Source organism: Cyprinus carpio, chromosome B11 (genome assembly GCF_018340385.1).
Source record: "Cyprinus carpio isolate SPL01 chromosome B11, ASM1834038v1, whole genome shotgun sequence".
Taxonomy (NCBI): domain Eukaryota; kingdom Metazoa; phylum Chordata; class Actinopteri; order Cypriniformes; family Cyprinidae; genus Cyprinus; species Cyprinus carpio.
In genome coordinates, this window is record NC_056607.1 from 10,661,102 (window position 1) to 10,685,265 (window position 24,164).

The 24,164-nt window shown below is 34.7% G+C and overlaps 1 protein-coding gene across 2 annotated transcripts in view; it reads right to left on the reverse strand.

Moving 5' to 3' along the window:
• Positions 1-1,151: 1,151 nt before the first annotated feature.
• LOC109069212 (sodium-coupled neutral amino acid transporter 3-like) overlaps positions 1,152-24,164 on the reverse strand; it is a 40,795-nt gene continuing 17,782 nt past the window's right edge. For both annotated transcript variants that reach the window (XM_042733883.1, XM_042733884.1), the window contains 13 exons: positions 24,015-24,130; positions 18,215-18,288; positions 17,675-17,767; positions 16,901-16,982; positions 13,278-13,360; positions 13,022-13,080; positions 10,451-10,615; positions 9,075-9,154; positions 7,469-7,569; positions 5,552-5,676; positions 5,245-5,389; positions 4,615-4,718; positions 1,152-3,429 (listed from right to left, as the gene is read on the reverse strand). In XM_042733883.1, coding sequence (XP_042589817.1) covers positions 3,328-3,429; positions 4,615-4,718; positions 5,245-5,389; positions 5,552-5,676; positions 7,469-7,569; positions 9,075-9,154; positions 10,451-10,615; positions 13,022-13,080; positions 13,278-13,360; positions 16,901-16,982; positions 17,675-17,767; positions 18,215-18,288; positions 24,015-24,130 — 1,329 coding nt within the window. In that variant the 3' untranslated portion in view covers positions 1,152-3,327. The remainder of the gene's footprint in view (positions 3,430-4,614; positions 4,719-5,244; positions 5,390-5,551; positions 5,677-7,468; positions 7,570-9,074; positions 9,155-10,450; positions 10,616-13,021; positions 13,081-13,277; positions 13,361-16,900; positions 16,983-17,674; positions 17,768-18,214; positions 18,289-24,014; positions 24,131-24,164) is intronic.

The window sequence follows — 24,164 nt, forward strand, 5'->3', positions numbered from 1 at the left end:
TAAATGCTGCCATGTAAGTAATGAACTCATAGAAACTGTTACAAACAGATGACACTTTCATTACATCACAAGGGAAACATCACACTGACTGAACACAAGTACACAGCTGCTAAAAAGACAATTCAGTTCTTCCCCCCTTCTGCTACTTTGTGATACCTTGCAGATTTGGAGATCGTGTAACGGTGTGATCTGCAGGTGCTTGAAAAGTGCTGCTGTCAGTCCAGACATCAGCTCAAAAGCTACAAAGCTGTGCGTGTGAAAGCCTGGGGATGGAAGCATAGCATCTTGGGGGATCTTGTCGTTCAGGGCAGTTTCTGGTGCACCACTGCTAATGCTCTAGTTGCAGCAATCAGACTGTGTTTTTATAAAGGGAACCATATTTATCCATGATTCGTCATTGATACTAGAGATTTCTACTGATAGGAAGTTAATAAGATCTTACTGGTTAAAGTGAACTACCGTCATCATAAAATCATAATTTTATGCAGTGGATACATCAGACAGGAGTCATTTCTCCTTAAAAATACTCACAAACATTATGTTCTGTTTAAAAATAATCACAAACAAAACAAATCAAAATTAAAATCTCTCTCAGTGAATCTCACCAAATGTCACCCCAAAATCAAATGACAGGAATTATATTTTTAGCCTGTTACACACACACACACATATATATTTATATGTATATATATGTCATAATTGAATAGATATGCACATCTGGGGCCGATAAGATTCTTTTATTCTCACCAAAACTACATATCTTTGATCACAAATACAGGAAAGTGTTTAAAATAACTGTTTTCTATTTGAATCTATTTTAAAATGCAATTTATGCCCATGATGGCAAAGCAAAATTTCCATCAGTCACTCAGAAATAATTCTAAAATGCTGGTTTTGTGCTCTTTGTTAGCATTCTTTGATAGTTCTAAAAGACCAGAAACATATCTTAATTGTCACTTTTGTCCAATTTGATGTATCCTAGCTGAATACAAGTATATAAATAATGAAATATATATTATATATTTGTCTGATATTTAAATGCAACTTGGGCAATGTGACTACTTTCAAAGTCATGTTCAGACTTCAAGCAATCCAGAATCATTTAGAGCCACTGGTATATTTAAGGACAGATACTGGCAATTCTTTAACAACTGGCACATTTAGTTCTCAGACATCAACACACACTGCTAAAACGATGGGACACTTTTGTGCTTGAGAAACCACATTGGTGTGTGAGGCATGACACCACTACATATAACATCTGACCATCACCAGAACACACGACTAAATGCTTCTTTACCAAAAAAAACGATCAATGGGTTATTTCAATGATGCACTTCAGCAATCATGCAGACATATTTAATCATTAATTTCTCATTTCTCTATATATGTATATATATCCAAAAGACCACAAAAGGGAAATGAAGCCATGATAACCAAGGCATTTAAAAAAAAAAAAACAAGGAAGTACAGATTGTAATTTGGAATACATTACAGTGCCTTTTTGCTGTCTGACAGGCACTCGATGCAGCACCAGGGACAGGTAAAACACTGAAAAAAGATATCGAGATATGCAATTATGGCAATACTGGTTCACAGATGATGATGATTTACTTATATGTGTGGCTGGTCTATCCATTAAACATTAATTAAACAGACAAAAATGAATAAAAAAGTACCACAATTTAAATGCACATCTCATTTAGACATCTTATAGTCCATTACAGTACATTCACTTACTGAAGTATTCTTTCTCCATAAGCGAGAAGAGGAGAGAACACACACAAACACACACTAAAACACCACAGTGTTACCACTAAGATCATTATGGGCCAGTAAGTGCTTGATTTATAGTTTTTTAGGATGACAAGTTTCAATTACAAAGTTTAAAATATTCATGTACCATGTTAGACATCCACACATTACTTTTTTTCTTCAAACAGTTTACAGTTAGTAGTACATAGGCTTTTATTCATATATCTGTCTACAAAATATATTAAGCTATGAATATGTCATAAGTCGTAACTGGGTCAAGAGACTGAGCGGAAGTTGTGCTTCAACTGAAAGTGCTACAGTTTCAATATTCGCCGCATGACCAAAATCATCCGTCTACGTAGCCTCTTTTTTAAAGAAGCAAAACCGATCAGCTTCCACCGGGCAATGTTACCACCCTGTAGCTAAAACTTTATGTGCATCAATGCACCACATTTGTTTCTCCACTTAAGGAGAAGACCCTGTGAATCTGTGTTTTTTGGTTTTCTCTGCATATAAATCCAGAGAGTGTTTCAAAATCAGTCTGTCAGCAGAACTCATGGGATCATTACAAACTGACCCTATGATTAACTGTGCTTTCCAATCTGTGCTTTCTCATTGCAACCAGTAGTGTTTCTAAAAAAAAAAGAAAAAAAAAAAAGAAGAAGAATGTGCCTTTCATCTTGGATAATTCTGTCTTTTAAAATCTAAATCTTCTAAAGATTGCATTTTAGCTGAATAGTCACAAATATTGTAAAGGGATGTGAGAGATAACCTTGAGAACACCGGATGAATTGGAATACTCTTATATATATCATATATATTTATGCTTGTATATCTACTAATATATTTCTCTAAATACTGTAGAAAGGATAAATCTTATAAATCCATATAAAAATGTGACAGGTACATCTATACGTTCAGTTTGCATAATTTGAAATTGTGTAATAGACTGCAGCCAAATCAAGCCTGGATTCTGGACAAGGTCGTGTGTGGCTTCTCAACAGCCTTCAGTGTCAGATATCTCACAGCTATTGCACAGAGTATTGCTATATCTAATATGAGATATGATGAAATGAACGCTTTAATAACCACCAATCCTCCCATAAGAACGGAGCACTTACTGTGATTTTAATCTCTTGTGAATGTGGCCGAAGGGCAGAGGTATGAAGGGATGTATGGGAGGTTGGGCCAGCGGATGAGTCTGTTTGGTTAGAATGCAAAATCCCTTTTGTTTGCAAACCCTGCATACTGCATGTGCTGATGCTATGGCACAATCTAACTATCATGGGCTTTGTTTTTCTTGTTCTGGTTATCTTCTCCCAATTTCCATGTCCCAACCACTCCTTTTTGGCAGCGGATGGCCTTTATATGGATTTAATGCCGGCCTGAGATGGGGCAAGACCCCATTTACAGCATATGCAGGTCACATGGCTAACTAATACAATGATTGAATGCAGCTAAAGCTAAGAATCTGGTACTACTTTTGTGACTGATCACTGAGAGATTATGCATCCTCCCCAACTACTGACCCGAAAGTAATATTAAAAAGAATAAACCATTAGAAGGGGAGGCCTAATGATTACTTCCTTTACTGGTCCCTGATGTCCAATCAATGATGATGAAGCTCAGGCTCATTATCATAAACAGGACTCCTAATAAGGCAAAGCAAGCAGCCTATAAAAGAAGGAGAGAGGAAAGATTATTAACAATGTTGCCAAAGTGATTAATGAAACATGTAATCTAAAAATATGATTGGGTGCACATTATCAAGAAATGTCTGGGTCAAAATGAAATTTGCAAACAAAATGAGGCCAATTTTCAGAAAATGTAGATTTTTTTTGTTTGTTTGTTTGCATTGCGCCATTCTCATATGCTTTATTTTAAAATCATGCACATTTAAACACATTTTGTATTAAATTAAACAGCTGAGCACATTAAATACATAATGAAATATGTATTAAAATATGATTGGTCAAAAGTCTGGGTCAAAATGAAATAATTAAATTTGCAAACAAAACGAAGACACTTTTCAGCACATTACGGGTTTATTTTCTTACGATTTTTTTTCTTTCTTGCATTGTGCCATTTTCATGTGCATGACTTTAAAAGTAAGTACATTTAAACATGTTTTGTATTAAAATTACGCACATTTGAGCACATGAAATATGAAATACATGATGAAATGTTTTCTAAAAATATGATTGGGTGCATATTATGAAGAAATGTCTGGGTAAAAAAGGAAATAAAATGTGCAAACAAAAAGCCAATTTTTAGAACATTAAGATGTATTTATTTTTTGCATTGTGACATTCATGTGAATGACACAATATTTTTTTTAATTAAATATTTTATATTTGCATACTTTACAAATGTATTTTTAACGGCATTGTAATAATAAAAAAACACATAAGGGAGGGAGAAAAAATGCTTAATTGCCATGTCATGTCAACAATCCCACAATGAAAATAATCTCTCTAATATAATATATATATATATATATATATATATATATATATATATATATATAATATATATATAAAAGATTGAATTATATCCTGGAAATGTTTTGAGAGTTTCATGAGATTCACATACTACAATTATTTGTTCAGGTTTCGCCCAAGATTCCTCCAGTTTGCTGTAACTTGAGGGGAATTAGTTTACTAGTTTACAATAGTCTTGGGTCACACCAAAGATTTACCCAAGGGATTTCCGAAGCTCTTAGCATGATTAGTTTTCAGAGGATCTCAATCTAACAGTGTGAAAGTTTTCAAAGCATCTACATTCCTACAAGAGGTAAGAAACTAGATCCCACTGTGGATGAATGGGAAGGAATCGAATACAGCATGTCCAAGTACTTACGATGATTTTTGGTGCTGAGCGCAAGGGTTCCTCTTCCTTGGGAACAATGCGGATGTAAAACACAGCTGGAAATATAAAGATGAGGCACGGCGCGGACGTGGCACCTACGGAACAATAAACACATGTACATTAAACCTAAACCTTCATACTTCACTAACATCATGCCTCAGGCCTAAGTCTTAACTGTGTCAGAAAATCTTGAGTTAAAGCTATTTAAGTTACATAAGCCATTGAGAGATTTCTCATGGCAGTCAGGCACTTGCAGAACAATAGTCTTCATTCTTCTCTGAGGTAGGTAAAATGCACAATTAGTGTTGTCGAGTTAAGTGTGAGACCAGGAGAAACTACAATGTAATAAAAGGACTTTGCTGATAATTATATACACATTCCAAAGGCGATTAATAATGTTGTTGGCAATGGATTTATCCACGGCTGGAACTGTTCGTTCAGTATTATAGTCTGAGATTTTAATGCATGTGGAGATAAGTGACTGTGAGGTCCTTGAGGTTGTCATGGTGAAACTTAAGGACACTGTACACTTCTCTCACACTCTTTTCACACCAATGAATCTTCAAAAGAAAGAAGAAGAGAATGAGTGCTACAAAGAGACTAGAATAGCACCAAACCCACCGATGACCCCGAAGATGCCCAGGATGTTCGGGGCAAAGATGACCAGTAAGTTGATGAGGCTGAGGAGGGTGACAGCTATGGCAATGTGACGTGGCCACCAGAAGGTTTTATTTGGAAAGAACAGCTGCTGAATCGCTCTCCTTACCTGAGAAATCACATCAAAAGGCAAAGCTTTGAAATCAGATACTGAAATACTGCCTGTCATCTGACCCTGATTCCTCTAACAAAGTAAGTTGTAACCTAATAAGATGTAGTTTATTTCAAATTGTAAAGGTTTAAAATGTGTGTGAGAGTGTGTAAAACTCACAGGAAACAGCACGATGGGTACAGTGAGTGTGACGGCAGTCAGCACAGCCACACGTACGCACAGGATGAGTGTGTCATACGGGTCGATTCGACTGTAGGTGTGCAACAGCTCAGCTTCCACCTTATCTACACAGAGATATATTCAAATATAAGTTCAATTTCATTTGAAATTAAAAAAAAAAAAAAATCGTTCTTAATAATAAAAATGATTCCGTAGTTTTCAAACTTTTTTAAAGTGGTGGACCATTTAAAAAAAAAAGAAACTTGACACCTGACAACCCAAATCTGGAGGAAACCAGAAAATACTCTCACGTTTAATAAATCTTTTAATTTACTGAAATTAAACGGACTAGCTAAGAAGCTGGACTGAATTGAATCAATTTCTTAACTGACACAACAAAAAGATTTGATCACAAATAAATGTTGATAAACCCAGCTGATTCATTAAATTTTTGGTCATTTATACACACACACATATATACTGTATATATAGTAAAAGTTTGGGGTTTTTTAAATCATAATTTTTAAAAGATTATCAAATATTAAATACATTAAATATTAAACAGCACAACAGCTGTTTTTAACATTGATAAGAAATGTTTTTCAAATCAGCATATTAGAATGATTTCTGAAAGATCATGTGACACTGAAGACTGGAGTAATGATGCTAAAAATTCAGCTTTGCTATCACAGGAAAAACAATATTTTAAAATATATTAAAATAGAAAATGGTTATTGTAAATTGTAATAATATTAATAAAAAATCATTTTAAAAAAGCATAAAGACCCATTAATAAACATTTCAATGGTAGTGTATGTAAATCAGTTAACTGAGCAACTGGTTTTTCATTGACCACAGTTTGAGATCTACTACATCAGATCTCTCTTATTCCACACACGGTAATGTTTTTTATTCATGCACAACGGCCACTAGATGGAGTGCTAGTACTACTTCAACGTGACCTTGCGTCTATAACACTGATTTGTTGAAACCGATGATTAGATCTGTGACATCAGCAAACACATGCTGACAGCTGAGCAGGTCTTAATCTGCTCCTATGCTTCAAAAGCTCTGAAACATGAGCGTGAATATTAAAATCTTGTATCTAAAACAAGAGATACAAGATGCCTCTTTACCGCTGATCTCAGCTGGCCTCTGACATCTCAACTTGAGTGACCACTCAGCACATTCATCCTGACAGGTCTCACCTCCTCTTTCTCCTCAACAAAACCTCCTCCACTCTCTCCATCTCAGCTGAGTCACACTGCTGTCTCCTGCTGATGTGTAAAAAGGCAGGGAGTTGTCCTGGACGACCAAATGACTTTCAGCAAATGTGGCAACTACCATTCCCTGCTGCTTCTTGCTCTGTAACATACAGCATTTCTGTCTTGCCCTAGATTTTAGTTCATTCTGTATTAGCCATCCACGCCAGTCCAAAATCAGACTCTGAATGTTATCTTTGGCCTACAATGGAGTCAACAGCCTGACCAAAATGAAACATGAACGTTTGGAAACTTGGAAACAGTTGCATGCATTTTAAGATATTCTATCTGGTTTAAAATAGTGTTCCCTTCCTATCTGCTCATCCGGTACAAACACTTTCTTACGGATTCTATAGTTTAAGCCTTAGCAAGCTACCTCAAGACATGTAATGACACCTCTCATGCACATTTACTGTTGCTTGATAAAATTAGTCATTTCCAATTTTGTCTGTTAAATTTCACCAAGCAATGGTAAGTATGACCACACCTTAATATGTCAATATTACAAATGCCACTGCAATCCGACTAATAGTTTTATTGTCACTTACTCCTGTCATCATGGTACTCATGTTCTATCTTTGGATAGAAATATGTCACTGTATGCATGAAGAAAGAATGCACATATAGTAAAGGGAGTGATGGTAATAGGCCTCACCAACGAAGGTCAGATACCCGAACAGAGCAGCCAAGAGGTACATGATGTACATGACTCCAATGGAGATGTTGGAGACGTGTTGCATCTTTGTCTTTGTAGGGCTAAAATCAGTGAATATAAGGATGGGACAAAAAATAGTGATAGACAAAATGTCAGTTCATAAAGTTTATAAAGTTTAACACACTTCAGTCTCATCTAACAATCTCTGATATAGTCATAAGGCAGAAATATTTATACTAATTTCCCATTTTGGCATTTTAAAGTCTGTTTATAAGAGAATGTTGAACCATTTTTCTATGTACTTAAAGGAATATTCCACATTTTGTGGTGTAATGTTGATTATACAAGAAACAAACAAGCTGAAATGATTATTTTTTATTTATTTTATTTTTTTTCTGGTAAAAGCAAAAATTAAGGTTGGGGTGTAGAAAAGTTTTTAGGGTGTGCAAAATTGTAAATACACTACTGTTCAAAAGTTTGGAGTCTATAAGGCTTTTAATGTTGTTGAAAGAAGTCACTTATGCTCACCAAGGCTGGATTTATTTGATCAAAATACAGTAAAATCAATCATATTGTGAGATAATATTACATTTTAAAATAACGGTTTATGGTTTTCATATATATTAACATTTAATTTATTCCTATGATGCAAAGCTGAATTTTCAGCATCATCACGCCAATATTGAGTGTCACGTGATCCTTCAGAAATCATTCTAATATTCTGATTTGATGCACAAGAAAAGTTATTATTATTATTATTATTATTATTATTAATGTTGAAAACAGTTGTGCTGCTTAATATATATGTTAAAAGAGTGATACAAGTCAACTTTTGATCAATTTAATTCATCCTTGCTGAAAGTATTCATTTATTTTAAAAAAATCTTACTTATCCCAAACTTTTGAACAACAGTTTAACTTTAAACAGATAAGGTTAGAAGGCTTTTTTAATGCCAAAACCAAGCTTATTGCATATTGCTTAAGTTCTGTAAAACAGTATTTTAATGTTTACAGATCGACCCCCATTTACTTTCATTCTAAGCGCCTCACTGTAATCCAGATTTGTGACCCTGGAGCACAAAACCTTAAGTCTTAAGTCGCTGGGGTATATTTGTAGCAATAGCCAAAATACATTGTATGGGTTAAAATTATTATTATTTTTTTTTAATGCCAAAAATCATTAGGATATTAAGTAAAGATCATGTTCCATGAAGATATTTTGTACATTTCCTACTGTAAACATAAAAACTATACCATGCAAACCATGCATCAATGAAAAGCTTATTTAATCAGCTTTCAGATGGTGTATAAATCAAAATTTTGAAAAATGTACCCTTATGACTGGTTTTGTGGTCCAGGGTCACATTTGCTATTTTAAAAGAACATTATTAAAAAAGCATGCCACGGGTACTGTTGGTTGGGCTTAACTTGCATTGAAGCCATAATATTTCTTGAATGCCTGAGTAAATATGCTACTTCCAGAATGGTTAAACCGCAGCTCTCTGGACAGTGAAACAGATGGGTAGCCACGCACAGTGTAATAGCATCCATATGCACAACGTGACTCATGTGTGATTCTAGACCTGCGAAAGAACTTGCCACCTACTTGCGCAGCTCAGTGTAAATTGGCAGCACCTCGGGGTGGCACACGAATGCGAACGCCAGGATGGGAACCGTGTAGGCAGTCTAAAAGCACACAGACCAAACCACGTCACATCACCACGGATACAACAGCAGCAACCATAAACCCCAAACCCCACACTTTAAAGCCCATTAAACACTGTAGCACATTACAGAGAGCTAATTGTAGCTGTGATTAAGTCAGACTTGGACAGAGCTCAGGCCTGGGCTCATTTAAAATGCCAGTCCTGTGCACATAGAGACGGACTGAGCTGACTACAGACTTTCACACTTATCTCTCTGACAGTAAAGGACATATGTGGGGAAAAATGCACATGGCCATGTGTGAGCTGACACTTATGTATGTGCAAAGGATGTGATTATGCTAAAGACATGAATAATAATGGAAATATAAGCTATAGACTGCATGGAATATTAATGTGTTTGGGTAACCCATCTTAAAAAGCTTGTACTGACTTAAGACTATACAAACAAAAGATCCATTGTTCTAGATAGATAGATGAATGGATGTGTTTTATGGCTCAGAGCTTACTCTTTTATAGCTCAAGAAACTCTCAATTACAATATTGTTCAAGTTTGGGATCGGTAAGATTTATTTATTTTTTCCTGATTTTGAGTCTTTAATGCTCACCAAGGCTGCATTCATTTGATTTAAATACAGTAAAAACAATAATAATGTGAAATGTTATTACAGTTTAAAATAACAGTTTTTGGTTTTATTATCTTTTAAAACAATAATTTATTAGTTTGATACAAAGCTGAATTTTCAGCATAATTTTCAACATCAACATCTCTTGTTGCATCCTTGCTGAATAAAAGTAATAATTAATTTTATAAAAATCTTACCGGCCTCAAACTTCTGAACTGTACGTTTCATTTAAGTATCAATGTCTCAGAAACATAAAAGTTTCAAATTAGACAGGGTGAGCAAATGACAACAAATTATTTATTTTTGGGTGAACTGTCACTTTAAGGAGACGTTTATGATTTTTGTTTCCTACAATAAGAGAGCAAAAGAGAGGTAGTGAGAAATGGCCATCCTTTGGCTCATGGCTCATATTTTTCCAATTTAGCTAACCATTTGGCAATAATATTTAAAACTACAGTCCAGTAAAAGTTCCCGATTACCTGTACTTTATAAATGTGAATATATTACATAAGCTGTAAATCCAGATTTTCATACACTTTGAGAACTGATATCTAAAGGCCTGTTTGGATTAAGCCTAGATATATGCAAGTCATGCAAAGGCTTATTGGGAACTACAGTGTTTGTCATTTGATTTGGCTTAAAGTCTTATATCACATGACTCGCAGCATGATTTCAGTTACACGATGATATACCTGTGAGTTGAGGTTAAAGAGGCGGGGGATGCAGGCAGGGTCACCCCCAGGGGTCATCTGTACTCCTCCGGCATTAGCTGCCACACTTGTGTTAACGCTCGTCACTGTATTGTTATGGGAAAATTCAGCAAAAGGACATTTCACTTGGAACTTCTTATAGATCACCTGGAGGGAGACAAGAGATTGAATAATTAACAAGTCCTGCATAGGTTGTGCTGAACTTGCAATGAGTTTTTATGGGTTCATGTCATCATTTAATCATTTTTCCCTTTAGGTTCCACTTATAGTTAGTCACATTGGGTTTTCATGACTATTTCTTGTTTTCTTGATTTCTGTCCCTCATTATAATCAAACGGGGCATGATTTTTTAATCATATAAAGCCTGTTATGTTATATTTGATAGGCAAGTTTGTAAGGAATTTAAATTAGTAACATCAAAACTTAATATGCATAATCTACTACATGCCTTCTGATGTGTGACTGACAATTTTTTTTAGCAAGTTAAAGGCCTTTTAGTATAATTCTAAAGACATCCCATTTAGGCTGTGGTACATGTGTCTTTTTTTCCTGTAAAAACCTATTTTTATAAAGTAAACTTAAGAATATTTTTTATATTGTTAGTAATATTTCAAGATATACACTTACTGGATTAAAGCAACTTAGGTTTATTTGATTATCCAAAAATATATATATATATATATTTATATATATATATATATATATATATATATATATTTTTTTTTTTTTTTTTTTTTTTTAATCATGTTAAAATGAGAGTATCAAATATGATACATCAGGTCTTTGGGGAACATTTATCTGTTCATTTCTTAATAATTATTGTATCACATTGCATTATATGTTGTGCACCACAATAAATAAATATAGAGCTTTGATCATAAAACTAAGCAGTTTTATTTTATGCTTAGCATAAAACTAAGCATAAAACTAAGATCATTTTACTAAAACGTTATAGAGTGACAACTGATATTCATATGCATTTTATGTTAGTAGTTTGAGCTGCATATTCTCCAGTATCATACTTTATGAGCCATAAAAGCCTGAAGTATCAGATATGATCTCGAACAAAAAAACACATTAAAACACACACACACATATATATGGACTGAATGTTTAATAAACTGTTCTATTTTTTTTTTTAAGTAGATTTTTCTGACTATTATTTTATACTTTACAGGTTTAAGACTTAAAATATGCATTGCTTCTGATGTCAGAAATTCAAGGATCAGTCACATTTACTGCTTAGTAAATGTTAGTAAATGTTCTTTTTGAGATGGTTTAGCATGATTTCTCATGATATGACCCCTTTAATTCTGAAAGGTACACATCACTGCTTTATAATGTCCTTCATCGGTGTCACATGACCAGCCAGATGAGAGAGAGAGTAAGCTGAAGTGTCTTTTCATTTGGTGCTTGTTCCAATCACAGCAGGGATGATAAATTGAGAGAAGAAGAGAGAGGCAATGTTATCCGATTCAGACTGGACTATGGTGTAAAGACGTTTCATAAATCCAGCGCAAAGATGTGGCACAGCCAATGCCACACTCACACACCAGCATGAGGACAGAGCGAGTGAGAGCCGTGTGCAAAGATTAAAGCTCCCCTTCAAAACTAGGTCAGTGAGGTGCACCAAACACAACCCCACTCTAAAAATACAAGACACACTCACACAACATCACACACTGAACCTGCTGGTGGAAAATGTATAAACTGCTAATTGGAACTGTATCAAGATTAAATATAAATTTTCATGCTCTCAGCATTTTATTCGGAGAGAAATTTCAAAATAGCAGAGTTCTGCTTCATGATTAGAATACTAAGCAGCACATGGCAACTGAATGAAGCATATTTAAAGGGATAGTTAACCCAAAAAATGAAAATTGTCATCTACTTGCTTATTTTGTTTCTTTGGTGGAACACAAAACAATATGTACTTCATCAACATTGCACAATCATGAGTGATTTTGTTCAGATTAGTATACGACAAGAAGTTAATATTGAGTAACCTACATTTTAGAAACAATATTGAAAGTTACTTTGTCAATTTTTGGTCCACCAATGACAATATTTCCAAACAAAGCCATGAATCAGTGTACTGAACGCATTGTTTCGAACAAATGGAATGAATGGTTTCATGACAAGGCAAGGCAGTGTTGATAAAACTATTAAAATTGTTATTGTTACTTGAAAGAAAGCTTATACAAAATATGAATATTAGATGAAAAATGTAACAAAATAGACATCTTGCCTAAATGAAAAATGATTCAAAATAAAACAAAATTGAAATAAAGGTGAATAGAAATATACAAAAAAAGACAAAAGCACATATTTACAAAAACAAACTAATTTTTAAGGTTGAAATATAAAAAAATGAATGCTAAATATTCATAAATACTATAATATTTTATATATTTTTTATATATATATATATATATATATATATATATATATATATATATATATATATATATATATAATATATATATATATATATATGAGGACATAAGGTTATACAAATTATAACAATTCATTTAAAGAGAGCATCAAACATACCGCAATAAGGAAGAAGACCATACAACTGAGAGAGAAACCGCTGGTGTAGCCCAGGTACCCTGAAAAACACAGTGAGATGAATAAGTGACAGTTACCCACAACACCTCTGTGACAAGTCTGATCATTGCAATACTCTAACAATTCAATAAAATATGAATACTAATATTTTACATTATGTGGCTGTGCAGACAGGAAGTTGCAAACAGAATAAGTGGTGTGTGCAATTTGATATAAGAATCAGTTTGAGACGACTTACCGAGCTGCTTCATTAAAGCTAGCGGCAAGATGACACTGCATGATACAATGACAACCAGGTAATTGCCGTTTAAATACCACTCCCTGCCAAACAACACAAAAACAGAGTTAGAAATGGTTTAGTCCACACTTCTTCCACAATCCTCTTATCCATAAATGATAACTCTGTGTAAATGAAAGTTTCCCTAAAATAGTAAGGAAGATGATGAGGATTGTAATTTTTGTTTCTAGTACAATGGAACGTTACAACAATACATTTTTTTCACTTTTAGTAGGTATGCGAGTCATAAAGCCTTTCCTTTCTATTTAGTTAACGTCAGATAAAAATGAGGGTCAGATATTATTCTTAGTGCTATTGTAAACTAAAACATTTTTGTTATTAAAAAAAAAATAGATAAAAAATGAAACTTAAAAAAATTAAAATGAGAAATGTTTCCTTTGCAACTAACTAAAATAAGTTTAAGAAGTACAATTACTATACCTAAAATAGAAACAGAAAAAAGAAGAGGAAAAAATTAAAACTAAAAATGACTAAAACACATGATTAAAAAATTAAAAGCCAATTCAAATAATAAATACCATACGATTCTTACATTCTTAAATTCAAATTCAATGTTTTACAATTTTTTTGCTTGTTTTACTAGCTTATTTTATGTAAAAATTGTTAATTGTGATAATTAATACTGATGCATGTATTCACTGAACATTGTGTGTTTTTATCATATTGCTGCCGTTTTAAAAAATTCAATCAATGCTCTGTTACAGTGATTTTACCATGCAGTTTCAGGCCAAACAACACCCATTAACTGTAATGAAACCACTGTGTGGCTTCGAGTGGCTTAATGCTTTAACAAATATCGACCCATTTAACATTTCCCTTGAACATTTACATATGGAGCAGCAGTTCTCTTATTAATTATTACTAATGTATTACATTTTCATATTACTAAAATGGCTACTTGTATGTTGTTTAATGGTTTACAATTACTGGACAACATCAGGACAGGTAGTGATCAGTGCCCTTTAAATGTGATGTGTGACTGAGCAGCTTTTTAGACCCAAACCCTTGTGCTCAATCACAGGCCAATTTAGAGGAAATCCTCTTCCTCTCCAACTCATCCTAAAGCTGCTAATCTTGTTATTCTGCCCCCCATTAAGACTAGAAACATGGCATCTCTTGAAGAAGCTCTGAACGACAAAGACAGGGAGAGAGAGACTTATTAGGGACGGCCTGTACCCTGCCCGGAAATTCAGCTTGATTTGAGACAATAGAGTGACTCCATCAAGCCAAAGATGTTCAGTGGAGTGTGGATTTTATGAAGTTGAGATGTTGTGATCTCAGTGAGGATGTACAGTACCAGGTACAAGATCAGCAGAACTGGTGCTCGTCCCTGGTACTGGTTGGCTCAGGATCCGTATGTGTGTGATGTTTATTATCTGCCACAGGAGTTTCACATGGACAGGAGTGTGAGTCAGCCATTGAAATGCATGCCAACACTTGCCTGAGTTACTTCCTCTCAACAGTTCTGCACCCAAGCCACCCCTCCATGTCTAGCCTGGATGAGGACATGTCTGGGTGCAGAATGAATGGCCACATTAACAGGCTCTTAATCAACTTTCTTACCAAAGTGACTTAAAATACGGTGCACAAATAGCAAGACAGGAAAGGAGGAAGTAGCCACTTTCACACATGGAACAGCTTTCTGTCTTTTATCTGCATTGCTATCATTCGCATATCAGGACCAAATTGCTGTTAAAAATTGCTAACAAAAATATCTAGACTGTAAAAAAAAAAATCACTTCAACTTAAAACGTTAAGTAGCCTATCTAGTTGGTTCTATGAGACATTTAAACTTTTCTATCTATCTATTTGTGAATCTAAAAATTCACAAAAAATAAAGATTAAATATGTTGCCTTGTCGATTATGTAATTAAAAAACATTTTTTTTTTACATTCTTTATATTACTTTATACAGCTGTCAAAAGTTTGGGGTCCAGCAGTTTTTTAAAAAAAAATATTTATACTTTTATTGAGTAAGAATGCAGTAAAGACATTTCAAATTTTACACAATACTTCTATTTAAATTAAATGCTATTCTTTTGAATTTTCTATTCATCGAAGAATCCTGAAAAAAAAAAGTGTTTCATGGTTTGCACTAAAAAAAAATAAAGCAAACTTGTTTTCAACACTGATAATAATAAGAAATGTTTTTTGAGCTGCAAATCAGCATATTAGAATGATTTCTGAAGGATCATGTGACACTGAAGACTGGTGTAATGACTGATGAAAATTCAGCTTTGCATCACAGAAATAAACAACATTTTAAAATATAATGAACTAGAAAACAGTTATTTTAAATTGCAAAAAAAAAAAAAAAAAAAATCAGAATATTACAGCTTTTAGTGTATTTTTGATCAAATAAATTAAGCCTCAATGAGCATAAGAGACTTACCAACCCCAAACTTTTGAATTGTTGTGCATATAATCACATCCTTCTTCCTTGTTTTCATTTGTGTCATGGTCTACAATGACTAAGATCTTTTTTTAAACTTTCCTACTGGTGTTAATTTACACAGACTGTCACACATGTAGATTCATGGGCACTGCCTGCTAAAACTGAGATGAATAGTCACTGTTTACTGCTTCGTGATCCTCCTCGCTCGCCTGGAGAGGTGAGGAATTCAAATGAGGCAGCCAAAGGTCGTTTCTGTGGAGTTTTTGAGGTGTCCTCCAGAGTGTGTGCACAGGCCTTCTGTCAGGCCGAGCTCCAATCATCGCATCTGCAGTCGGCTTGCGTCACGGACCGTCACACACACACATACACCCTTGGCTGGGCAACCGAGTGTTATAGTCAGGGGAGATCTGACCTTCACATGCATACGAACCTGTTCTCATCAAATCTAGTCCATCTATCATAGTTCTTCTCTAACATGCACACACTTTCACACAATAGTGCCAGAGGATTTTAGTGTGTGACTCAGAAATCCTCAGAGATCTATTGATCTGAGAGAAACTGCACAGCTCACACATACACAAATTGGCAGTAATCAATACCAGAGGCCAAACTGATGTGGTGGCTAGCGTTAACACCCTCATGCCCACAATGAAAGGCTGGCATTTGACACAAAGAAAAATAAATACCACTGAAAGAGATGCTTTTACAGACTCAACTAATCAAATGACCGTTTTCCCCTTTGGCCTTTTAGTTTAGACATGCCCACACACTGCCTTCTGTCTCTTACCATTTTTCTCTTCAAAGGAAATTTTTATTGCGTTTCATTTAAATAAAACTTCATAAAATTCCAACACTGAAGACGTTTAATCACAAACACAGTCTGAGACTTTAGATGAGACATTACTGGCTCTTTTTCTCAAGAGAAACATTTGATGCAGGAGACTTCATCTGTTTTTCATTTAACGCCACTGTTATCTAGTAGAACCAATTAGAGAAATGACACAGATCTCATGTTTTATTTGTCTTTCTAGTAAGTCTTTGTGTATGCTGATACACTAACATGCTTGAAACGGGTCACATGGTAATAAGAAGATGCAAGATGATGTATTGGTGTTGCTTTCTGAGAACTAAACCACAACTTAAAACATGCACAGACATGTGTACTCACCCTGATGGATTGTCCACCTTGAGAAAAGCCTGGATAACCAGTGGAAACTCATACTTTACTATGTACAAGTAGCTGGACATGGCTATGAGAGGTGAAAGAGAGAGAGGACGGCTGTGAGATTCATACACATGCACACACATACAGTAAACAACCTAATCCAGGACGCATTCGTCCACTCCAGGGGATTGTGGTTATTATCCTGGAAGCAAATGTCACAGTAAAGAAGAGAATCAGTTCTATTTTTAGTTTTTATAAACATGCACCAAACGCCAACCAAGCTCAGCTCAGAGTCTTTTTACATCACTGTAGATTAAGTAACAGTTCAGCTTATCTAAAATCATGTTATACATCTTTAAATTCATGTTACACAACAGGCCTGAGACTGAGATTCATTTAATTACTTTATATTTATTAAAAATAATTAACTTATTATCAGAAATCTTGGAATGGCCTATAAAAATATTCAATTTGTTTTAAAGAAAATAATTTATATTTCCAATAATAATCAGCAGATAGACTGTACTATGATTATTTGTAGTGAAATAGAACACAGCCTGTGTACAGCCCTGAGGAAACAGGGAGGACAGGTCACCATGACAATGAAGAAATAAAAAATAATTGTGATGACCTAGAGTGTAAATATTAAACAAATGGCATTGCTATCTATCCAAGTCTAGTCACTCTCTCTGCAGAGGTGTATACATGTGCTGTGCCCTTGACAGGTCACAAAGCAATACATTGTGTCTCCTGAGACGTAACGTTCGACAATCTCACCTCCGATGTTCTGTAGGGTGATCGCAATGCCGGCAGCCATCTTGCCTGGTGTGCCAAAGGCTCGGAAGCCCAGTTGTTCATAAGCTCTAATGCCTGACAACAAAGGAAAAAGATGTGAATAATAATAAATAAATTAATCAGGTTCTGTTTTATAACATTTATTTGACAGTCTTTATTAAAACCACTATCAGCAAGTAATATCATGGTATATGTAAGGTTTGTTCGTTTTTCAAGGTAAGCTTGTGGTTTGGGGAAACAATGTAACCATGGGCTTATAGTTTATATAGCACTGACAATGACAGCCATAATTGATCAAGCACAGACGCTTGGCTATTTTTAGCCTTATGCACAACAGAAATATTCTGGCCAATTAAAATCTCTCACAGAGGAGTGAGGCAGATGGTCATTGAGCCAACAGAGAGAGCAATGTCACATCAGTTAGCACCTCCATCTAAACCAGCTCTTCAATTTAGCTCTGGGCAAAGAGGAGACAGAGGAGAGCTTTAAACTGGTACTGGGTCAGTGTAATGAAATACTCACCCACAACGCCTGAAGATTTTAGCAGCAGGTGAATGGAGTATGCAGACAGACCAGCGATAACAGTGAGGAGAATTCTGAAAGAGAGAAGACAAATTAACTGCAACTGGAACCAAATGTCATTGTCAAGTCTGAGTATGGCTAGGTGTTATATTTATAGAGTACTTTAAAACAGCCTTTGGTTCAAAAGCACAGTATGGAAAGCTTGTAGGATCAACACACACATGGGATAATCCCACTCAAGACACAAAGTAATATTCTAGGTTAAAAACAAGAAATTACATTGATCATGAAAAAAGGAATTTCTATCAATCATACAATATAATTGCACTGCCGTATACATCATACTTGCTGAATTAAATCACTTTACCAAAATATGATCCGAGTTTCGTAACATTTTTGCTTTTGAAAACCATTTGTAAGGTAAAAAAAAAAAAAAAATATTGTATTAATATAATTTGTAAAAGCTTCATTCTTATTTTTATGGGTAAAAAAAAAAAAAAAAAAAAAAACAACAACTGTATTTTAGGTAATAATTAGGTAATTTTAGGCAATTTTTGTAAATGAGCAGAATACTTTCATGCAGATTTGTAGTTTGTTTATTTATATATATATATATATATATATATATATATATATATATATATATATATATATATTCTATATATATATATATATATATATATTTATATACATATTTATATATATATATATATATATACACACACACACACACACACACACACACACATAATTTATATATATATATAACTTATAATTTTAATAGAATTTAAAAAATTTAACTATTTCATTGTATATCTAAATTTCTAAACATGCTATGGTTATATTAATTAAGACATAAAATATAGAAAAAATATATATATATAACAGGCCTAATTCTTAGAGTTGGAAAGAGGTTATAGTCTCAGTAAGGTGGAAAAATACTAGACATCATAATCACAGGCACATCACAAATAGCACATAAATGCAATGGCACCCTCCAGCTGCCAACATCTGGATAAACATCTCAAGCTGGGAACCCAAAATATGCTCTACTGACTCTTTTTTCCTCCATCCAAATGTCCTGTTTAGTCCCTTTTCCTAGTTCCAGAATGTCTTGGCATCTATACTGACCAGGCCTAACCACCCTCTGCCAAGCACTCAGTTTCAACTCCGCACTTTCTCACGTCTTCCATTTTCCTTATTTTTTCCAAATGACGTGGCTGAACTGCAGGAGGAGAAGTCAACGAGTGCAGTTCTACTGGAAACAGCAGTGCCCTGACTCACATGAGCTCTGAAACGGATATTCAGCATTTAAAAAAAAAAAAAACTCTCAGCCTTGACTAACATTCCGCTCATATTTAAATAAGTGGAGCACAACTAGTACAGCTAATCGCTTACGTTTCATAACAAATTACACTGGAGGAGGCAACATTGTGAGGTTAAAAAGGTTTGAAAAATCAGAGACAGAACATGCGATTTGTTCACCAGCTGCAGTGCGTTAATGGAGGCAGCTGGCTTGAATGAATGTGATCAGTTCAGCATCTAATCATCGTCTTTAGCAGCTGATTGTGATGAGATGTTTCATCCAAGCTCCAAAAGACAAAAAAAGTTCTTAATTTAGCATTTATAACTGCTCCAAAAGCTAGCTGCTCCCTTCGAAAGCTTCCTAACTGAAATGAAATCTCTCAAGTGACTGATTTGGAACACTTAACTTACTTGAGTCTTAAATGACTTGGATGAATAGAATACAACATGATTTGTACTGTACATGATTTGTAACCATTTGAAAATGGTTGCGTAGTTGTAGCCATTTTTAGTTTTTTTTTTTTCCTTCTTATAGCACCACCAAGTGGCCAAACTCCACATTTTTTTTTCAAGTGACCTCAGATTGAGCTCTTACATAAGTGTTCAGAATTTGGCGACAATATCTCATTCTGTTCATAAGTTATAACCATTTTAGTAAAAGTGGCCCTGCCCCTTAAAAAGTTTTAGCGTCCCTTTGTGACAGTCAGTCAAAATCTCTACTTTAAAAAAAAAAAAAATAATAATAATAATTGATATTCACTGTCCAGAGAAGCTTTCTGCACTGGTTCGGTTCCAGTCAGGTGATAAACCTAGGACTACTAGCTCACAAAAGTAGTATTAGGAGTTATGAGCGATTTCATACTTTTGATCGCTGTAGCGCCCCCAACAGGCCGATTAGGGCGAGCCTTGGTGACGCTGTAGACGGTGTGAGGACTTCCATCCCTCCAAGTTTCAAGTCTCTACGACTTACAGTTTGGTCTGAACGATCAGTTTTACGCGGAGACTGCTGATCCTTGATCATTCTAACAATTACAATAGGGTAACAGTGCTACATGCTTGAACCCCTAATGAAATCTTTTGTAACATTATTAAAGTCTTTTGTGTCACTTTTGATCAATTACTTGCTTAAAATAATTTCAAAAATTATCTTACTGACTCCATACTTTTGAACGTAATGATATATATAATGATAATATACAAAAACGATATTATTCATTTAATATAATCTTTTTCTGTTGATTAATTTCAGCTCAGAATGAAATTAATAAGCAACATTTCATTTTTTGTTTTTTTTCAAGAGTGTTAAATCTGAGATCAAGACCAGTGTTGAATGCTACAGTGCTAGAACGCCTTATTAGAACCTAAAGACAAATTACTGTTAATTTAGTATCTCACACAATTTATTCCTGAGTATCTGGACGTGTTTCTCCATTTATTAAAGGCCGTTTATCCAAGCGGCTTCATCAGTTTGTGAATTAATGGAAAAACACATCTTCAGCAAATGGAGGAAAAAGTGAATGAATAGAAACACACTGTTAAATGAGACTCCAGCGGCACTCTTGTCACTGAGGCTACTAAAGATTATTTTAACTGAGAAAGAATATATATACATTTAACTGAGCGTGGTGCTACCACAAATCATCATATTAGATATTCAGTTCATTTTTTGGCATATTTAATTTGTATGACACAATTCTTGCTCCCACTGTTTTGAGACTTGTCTCATAAACATGTCTTTTTAATTCCAGGAACATGAAATAAACGCATATCCTTGAGCAATAACATTTCCCAGTAAGCCACAGGAAGCTGAATTTCAAAGCAAAGATTTTTTTGTTTGTCATTATTTTGTACAAAGAGTTGCTCTTTCAAAGCCGATCAATGGAGTCCCCAGATATGTTTAGGCTAATTTAGGTAATAAGATTGTCCCAGATGTTTCCCCTAAAATTTCTTAAAAATAGAAGCAAATATATATAAATACATATGATGATGGGAGTTTATTGGTATCTATTCCTAAACTCTAGAATAGACTAATTTTATGACACTGGATATTCATACATTATCCTTTTTTATGATGTTGTGTATTTCTCAGTCGTGGATTCACTCTCGCCTCTAGGGAACCACTGCCAAAATTCAAAGTGACATCTCAACAAAACCCAACATCAACATTTCAGAATCTTCATCTATATATACCATATACAACAATAATCAGCAGAGATGTTCCTATGTAAAATTTATGATAGTATATACAGTACAAAATGCTCATCATAAAAGCATACAGATGAATACAACATTTACATTTATGCATTTAGCAGACACTTTTATCCAAAGCAACTTACAGTGCATTCAGGCTATACATTTTTTTAACAGTATGTGTGTTCCCTGGAAATCAAACCCATGACCTTTCATGCTACTAACGCAATGCTCTACCACTGAGCCACAGGAACACTGTGTATACAGTGTATACAGGAACACAGGAATACTAAGAAAATCTTTTTATACTAGCATAGAGACTCCACAATGATTTCCTCATAGCAAGGTCTAAGAAACTTCCATAAACCTTATGAATTCATTCCCAAGAGCTGCACCGTTATTGAAAGGAATAGTAGCTGCATTATTAAATTGTGTCTGGGATTGATTTATGAGTAGCCCGAAGCCACAATCAGCACCGGAGAAACACTGCTCTCAGATCAGACAGGTCCACATGTAGAGAATCGGGAGTATGGAAAATGTGCCAGATATCACAGAACCCCAGTCACGCCGAACAGCTCAAACCCAAAGCCCTCTCAGAAAGAAAAATATAAAATCCTCTGTACATTCCTCAACCCAGATTAAAAGGCCTGACTGGTTTTCATAAAGCATGTACAACCTAATCTTCATGATCACAGCAGAGAGCCCACGTTAAGTAACACAGACCATTAGATCATAACTACTGTAGACGACAGACCATTAGTTCACAAAAGTAATACAGTGTGGCTGGCGTGAACATGGAGCTCCCGTGGAAAGTGAGAGTCCTGGTACAGCCCGCTCAGCTCTATTGAAGGTCAATCAGGAAACAAATCTCTCTGGCAATCTGACTTTTCGAATAAAGGCTGCTTTACTAGAGGATTAATACAGCAGGAGGACCAGTTCACAGAACGGGAATTAACACAGATCATAACAAACTGTAGGGAAGCTGTGAGATTGTAATACATTTTGCTGAATAATAGTATTCATTTCTTTCTTTCTTTCAAAAAAAAAAAAAATCAAAATCAAAATGTCAAAAAAAGAAGGGGTCCAGAATCTCCTTATTAAAGGAATAGTTCACTTCCAGAATAAAAAAAATTCTTAATAATTTACTCACTCCAATGTCATCCAAGATGTACGAAATTAAGAAATTACGATTTTTGAGGAAAACATTGCAGGATTTTTCTCCATATAGTGGACTTCAATGGGGATCAACGGGTTGAAGGTCCAAACTGCAGTTTAAGTGCAGCTTGAAATGGTTCTACACGATCCCAGCCGAGGCATAAGGGTCTTATCTAGTGAAACAATTTGTCATTTTCTAAAAAAACTAAAATGTATATACTTTTAACCACAAATGCTCATCTTGCACTAGCTTGGCCTCACGCATTATGTAATCAGGCGCGCGTGACGTAGGCAGACGTACCGAGCCAGTACTTTCAAAGAAGTAAGTCAAACACCCTTTACAAAAAAGGAAAAACAAAGTTATCAGACAATTTTGAAGTTGGGAGTAGAAAATAAGATTAAGTTTTTCCTCCTACTCTACCTTTTTAAACTGAAGGACACAAATAAACCGTGTGTGATTTTTCCAACGTGATTATGTAATGCATAAAGTAACGGACGAGCATCACAGAGCTAGTGCACAACAAGTATTTGTGTTTAAAAAGTATTTTTTTTTAGAAAATGATTGATTGTTTCACTAGACAAGACCCTTATTCCTCGGTTTGGATTGTATAGAGCTCTTTGAAGCTGTATTGAAACTGTAATTTGGACCTTCAACCCGTTGGCTGCCACTGAAGTATATGGAGAAAAATCTTGAAACAACTTTTCCTCAAAAACCTTAATTTCTTTTCGACTGAAGAAAGAAGGACATGAGCATCTTGGAAGACATGGAGGTTAGTAAATTATCAGGAATTTTTATTCTGGAAGTGAACTAATCCTTTAAAGGATGTGCATGTTAAAGCAAGTACTTCACAAGCATTCATTAATATCATCAATTATACTGGTTTAACAGCATGATTAATACACACCACAATAAACTCATTAGGACACATATTCAGCAAGAATGACAATGGCTTTCATTCTGAATAAAATATCAAAATTTTATGTTTGATCAGCAGTAAAAACAATCAATTCTGACTCTAATGTTTCACCACAGAGTGGTTTAGGATGCTATCAAATGCATAATGATTTTATTAATTCTATTAATCTATTCTCCATTAAGCCATTTCCTACAATCTGAATGCATAGAGTTTGACCTAAAACTGTAACTTACACAAAGAGGACAATGCCCGTGTTAGCCATTGCATACGCTAATCCCAGAATTCCACTTCCCATGATGGCGTTTCCCAAGTTGAAGACAGACATCCCAAAAGAAGTCTTTCCCTCAAACTAAAAAGAAAAACAGAGTCCACACATTCACATC